Source organism: Phalaenopsis equestris, unplaced genomic scaffold, assembly GCF_001263595.1.
Source record: "Phalaenopsis equestris unplaced genomic scaffold, ASM126359v1 Scaffold000002, whole genome shotgun sequence".
Lineage (NCBI taxonomy): Eukaryota > Viridiplantae > Streptophyta > Magnoliopsida > Asparagales > Orchidaceae > Phalaenopsis > Phalaenopsis equestris.
This window is the reverse complement of record NW_018164444.1, coordinates 11,948,642-11,953,485: the sequence shown is the minus strand read 5'-3', so window position 1 is coordinate 11,953,485 and position 4,844 is coordinate 11,948,642. Positions and strand designations below refer to the sequence as shown.

Here is a 4,844-nt window from a genome sequence, read left to right as displayed (position 1 = left end):
GAGAGTATATATATATATATATATAACTCTGTTAAACAACAAGTATATATATATATATATAAACAAAAGAACCTACTAACTATGAAGGTAAGGAATTGTTAAACTATCTCCATGTAGTAGTAAATCAAGTTGATTTGAAGGAGCTGATCCAACTAAGATTTTTTCAGAATGTCTCCCCAATGCAGCTAAGCAGTGAGCAGGACCATTACCTTCTCTCAGAATATGTTGAAACTTGACTCTCACATTATTCAGGAAATGCATAAGTTTGTTAATCCATCTAATAATATACCATGGACGTTCCACTTCCTTCTACAGAATTCTTACACATATGCTAGAATCTGATTCAACAATCAGATTGTTGATCTTATAATGGTTAACAAAAAAGAGAGCCCAGTATATTACTATCATTTTAGCTTCCATTGCATCAATAGCCCAAGTTGGGGAGGAAAAATATATCAAACACTTCCCAAGGGAGTTTCTAAACACTTAACCAAACCTAAAAGCTTCACTAGTAAAGCTACCATCAGTGTTTACTTTCAGCCACCTAAGAGGAGGAGAGGTCCAAAAAACCAAGGTTGGTTTATAATTCTGTAGAATTTTCACCTTAGGCTTCCAATCTAGGAATAGATTAGTGTAGTTATGATATTTAGTAATTTTTTGTATATATGAAGTGCAATTAAATACCACAGTCCTATCCAATGGCTTGGAATCTTCAAACTTAGCTTTGTTTATACTCATCCAGAGAAACCAGGCTACAATGCAAGGAATAATCAACAAATTAGCATCTTGCCATTACTTCCAGCAGTGAGAGAAAATATCCCAACTGACTTTAAGGGTATCAATATTTAACTGCCTTAAAAGATGAGACCAAATCCTTTGAGAGAAGGAACAAGAGAATAAAAGGTGATCCAAGGTTTCTTCTTCCCTATTACATAAGTAACAGCAAGAAGGGCCCTTTAGCCCTTTCATTTTCAAAATGTCATCAGTTGGAAGCAAGGAATGCCACAGTCTCTAGCTGAAGAAGGACATAGAGGGGGTCAGCCATTTACACTAGATAGTTTTACCCCACAAAACAGGTTTCCACTTGTAAAAGTTTTGAAAAATATAAGTAAAAGTTTTGAGATGTAGCTTGCTTAGTCACCATTTTGTCCTTTTGTTCAAGGAATAAGGGAATGTTTCTAACCCACTGTAACTGTTTCTGTTTTAAAATATTATTCAACATGTTGCAGTTCCATTGGTTATGAGACCAATACTCCTTGACCTTAGACTGATAATTAAGATTAGAGGATGAGCAAATAAAAAGTTCACCATGCCAAGTCCATTTGTGTAACCAAAAATTAACTTGACCTTCACCAAGTTCCTAAATAAACAATTCTTCTGCCTGAGTTCTAATCTCCAATAATTTCTGACAAATTCTGGAATCACCAAGATTTTTTGTAGCCAGACTAGGATGTAAGGCTTTGCAATATTTTCCTTGCATAAAAATTGCCCAAAGACTGTCCTGGGTCCTAAATTTTATCTATAGCTTACAAAGGTTGATAAAGATAAGCTGTTGGAAGTCCTTGAACCCCAGACCACCAGCATGAAAAGGCTTACAAAGTTTCTACCATGGTAACCAATGAATCTGCTTTTTCTGCCCAGTCCATAGGAATTTATTAAACATTCTTCCCAGCAACACTTAAGTTCCTTTTTTCATTGTAAGCATTTGGAGAGCATAAGAAGGAATAACAGTCAAGATGCTTTTAAGAAGGGTTATTATACCACCATTGGAGAGGAAGGAGTTGGTCCTTCTTTGCAGTTCAGCTTGAATATGATGAATGACCTCATTAAATTGAGTTTGCTTGGTCCTACCTTTAATAAGTTGAACCCCCGGGTACTTGATCGACAAGTTGGCAATATTAAAACCAGTATATTGAAAACCAGTATATTGAATATTAAAGCAATCCAATGTTTTATCCCAATGTTTTATCTATGGAGAGATATTAGAGCTAGCAAAAATCTGACATTTTTGTTTGTTAAGTTCCATACCTGAAATCTGTTGGAAGTCTTTAAGCCCTTAATAAAGCTTCTTAACAGCAATCTATGTAGCCCTGGAGAAAATTTTAATATCATCAGCATAAGATAGGTTTCTCACATCAACATTAGATCTTTGATGATAGGCCAAATAAGGGTATGCAGTAAACATATGGTTCAACAATCTTAATAAAAAATCCATAGCCAGAATAAAGATTGTTGGAGACAATGGGTCCCCTTGTTTAATTCCCCTAGAAGTAGTGAAAAAACCATGGCTTTGCTCATTGATAAGCATTGAGTGGTTGTTGCAATTAAGCCATCTCCTGATCAAATTCCTGAAGTCTTCAAAGAAACCTCTAGCAGCCAAAATCTCCAAAATGAAGTCCCAATTGATGGAGTCATATGCTTTTTTGATATCCAGCTTAAATATAACATTGCTACCTCTACAATTTCTATCAAGATCCAATAGGAGTTCTTGTGCAAGTAAAATTTTATCAGCGATATTTCTGCCTTTAACAAAAGCCACTTGTTTATTGCTGATAAGCACTTGTAGGTGTGGTTGAAGTCTAGTGACAATAATTTTGCTTATTACTTTCGATACCACATTGGTAAGGCTAATAGGTCTAAAATCTCCCCAGCTTTTTCTAATCTGATTCTTGGGAATCAGTGTGATAGTAGAAGCAGTAAAGTATCTTGGAGGATCCACACCCTTGAAGAATGCTTGAACAATAGCAATAAAGTCTCCACTAATAATAGACCAAGAATTTGTATAACATTTTGCAGTAAAACCATTAGGTCCACCCTCCTTGTGCCCATCAATAGACTCAAAAGCTGCTTTAATTTCTCCTTCCAGAGGGATATTTGTGAGCTCCAATCTTTGAACATACTCCTGATAGCCAGCCATAAGTTCAACATTCATTTAAGGCATGGAAATGGATTTAACACTAAAGAGGTTATTGAAGTAATTGACAAACAGCATCTTGGGCAATAGTCCCAGCATCAGAAAAACAGTTCCCTTCAGAATCAGTGATAGACAAGATCATATTACACTTCCTTCTGTAATTAATACAAGCATGATAATAGCTGGAATTCCTATCTCCCTCAGTAAATTTAGTGACAGCAGCTTTTTGTTTCAGAAAATTTTCAAAATACATAATTTGCATGAGAAGTTCTTCATTGGCTTTATGCAATTCTTTTTCAGAAACTTCTCCCCTTTGAAACTCTATTTCCATGGCTAGAACCTTATCCTTAGCAGCCTTCAAGTTGTCATTGACATTACCAAAGCTGTTCCAATTCCACTTTTTAAGCTGAGAAGCCACATTTTTTTGAAGACGCCATAAGTTAATCCAAGGATTTTTATCCTTATCAGTAATCCACACTTTTTTAACTTCCCCAAGAAAGTCAAGATGAAGAACCCACATATTTTGGAATCTAAAGGGGGAATGCTTAGGACCTTCAACATTTTGAATAGAGTACAATAGAGGCCTATGATCTGAACCAGCCATAGCAAGGTGAGAAACAATAGTATAAGGAAATGTCTGAAACCAAACTGAGTTTCCTTACATTCTATCAAGTCTTTCCCACATTGAACACATTGAACTTACATTCTATCAAGTCTTTCCCACATTGAACCCCTCCTCCAAGTGAAAGTTGGACCTTGAAAACCAAAATCAAATAAAGCAGCTTCAGAGAGAAAATCATTAAATTTGTTCATAGAAGATCTTAAAAAGTAAAATTTTTCTTTTATTCAGGATCAAGTTTTTGGTTTTGTTGCAAAGTAGGAAAGATAAGTGGAGAATATAATTACATACATTGTTATACAGTTGCATATAAACAATCAGGATCAAGTTTTTGGTGTCATTGTCAAGGATTGAAATTATGAAAATTAAAAGTTAGGTTTGCAATTTAGATTTCCATTGAAATTGGGATTGAAATTAAATTGTAATTTAATTTAAAACAAAATTTCTATTTTTAGAATGCTTTATTTAAAATTTAAAAATTTTTATAAGAATATTTTAGTGTTGGGTTTTTATATCAAGTATCTTATTTTTGTTTTATGTTAGTATATGCATAGTTCAAGTTATAAAGGACTAGTGCCCTACGATTCTGAATTAGAAAGAACTGTTAAGAAAAAATAAAAAAAATAAAATAAAAATAAAATTTTTGAAAAATCTAAAAAAATTACAGAAATGACAGATCAAAATAATCAAAATGTTGAAATTTATCAAGAATTTAGACTATCAGGATATTATGCTAACCCTATGGTAGATGAATTTCATTGTAGTAATCAAAAACCTGTTGTAGTGGCTAATTCATTTGAGCTTAAACCTGCTATTATCCAAATGGTATCAAATAATCAGTTTGGGCAAATAATCTCAGTTTGGGGAATCACCAACTGAATATCCAAATTTACATCTTGCTAATTTTTTAAAATTATGTGATACATTTAAATACGATGGTGTATCAGATGATGTCAGAAGACTCAAGTTATTTCCTTTACTGAGGGATAAAGCTAAGATATAGTTGCATTTGTTAGCACCCGGATCTATCAAAACTTGGGGTGATTTAGCACAAAAATTCCTTGTTAAATATTTTCCACCATAAAAAACTGTGAAGGTTGGAAATGATATTACATCTTTTAATCGGTTTGAAGGGGAATCTATTTATGAAGCATGGGAATGATTTAAAGAACTCTTAAGAAGGTGTCCACACCATGCTATACCAGATTGGTTAATAATTCAAACTTTTTATAATGGATTAGCTGAGTCTCTTAGATCTATTATCGATGTCACTGCTGGAGATTCATTGATGTAATAACCATATCATGACAC

At 33.7% G+C, this 4,844-nt stretch overlaps 1 protein-coding gene across 1 annotated transcript in view; it reads right to left on the bottom strand.

The window, feature by feature from the left end:
• LOC110029262 overlaps positions 1-3,518 on the bottom strand; it is a 6,384-nt gene extending 2,866 nt beyond the window's left edge. The window contains exons 1-3 of the mRNA XM_020731516.1: positions 2,988-3,518; positions 2,284-2,902; positions 2,029-2,090 (exon numbers count right to left, since the gene is read on the bottom strand). Coding sequence (XP_020587175.1) covers positions 2,029-2,090; positions 2,284-2,902; positions 2,988-3,518 — 1,212 coding nt within the window. The remainder of the gene's footprint in view (positions 1-2,028; positions 2,091-2,283; positions 2,903-2,987) is intronic.
• Positions 3,519-4,844: the final 1,326 nt, after the last annotated feature.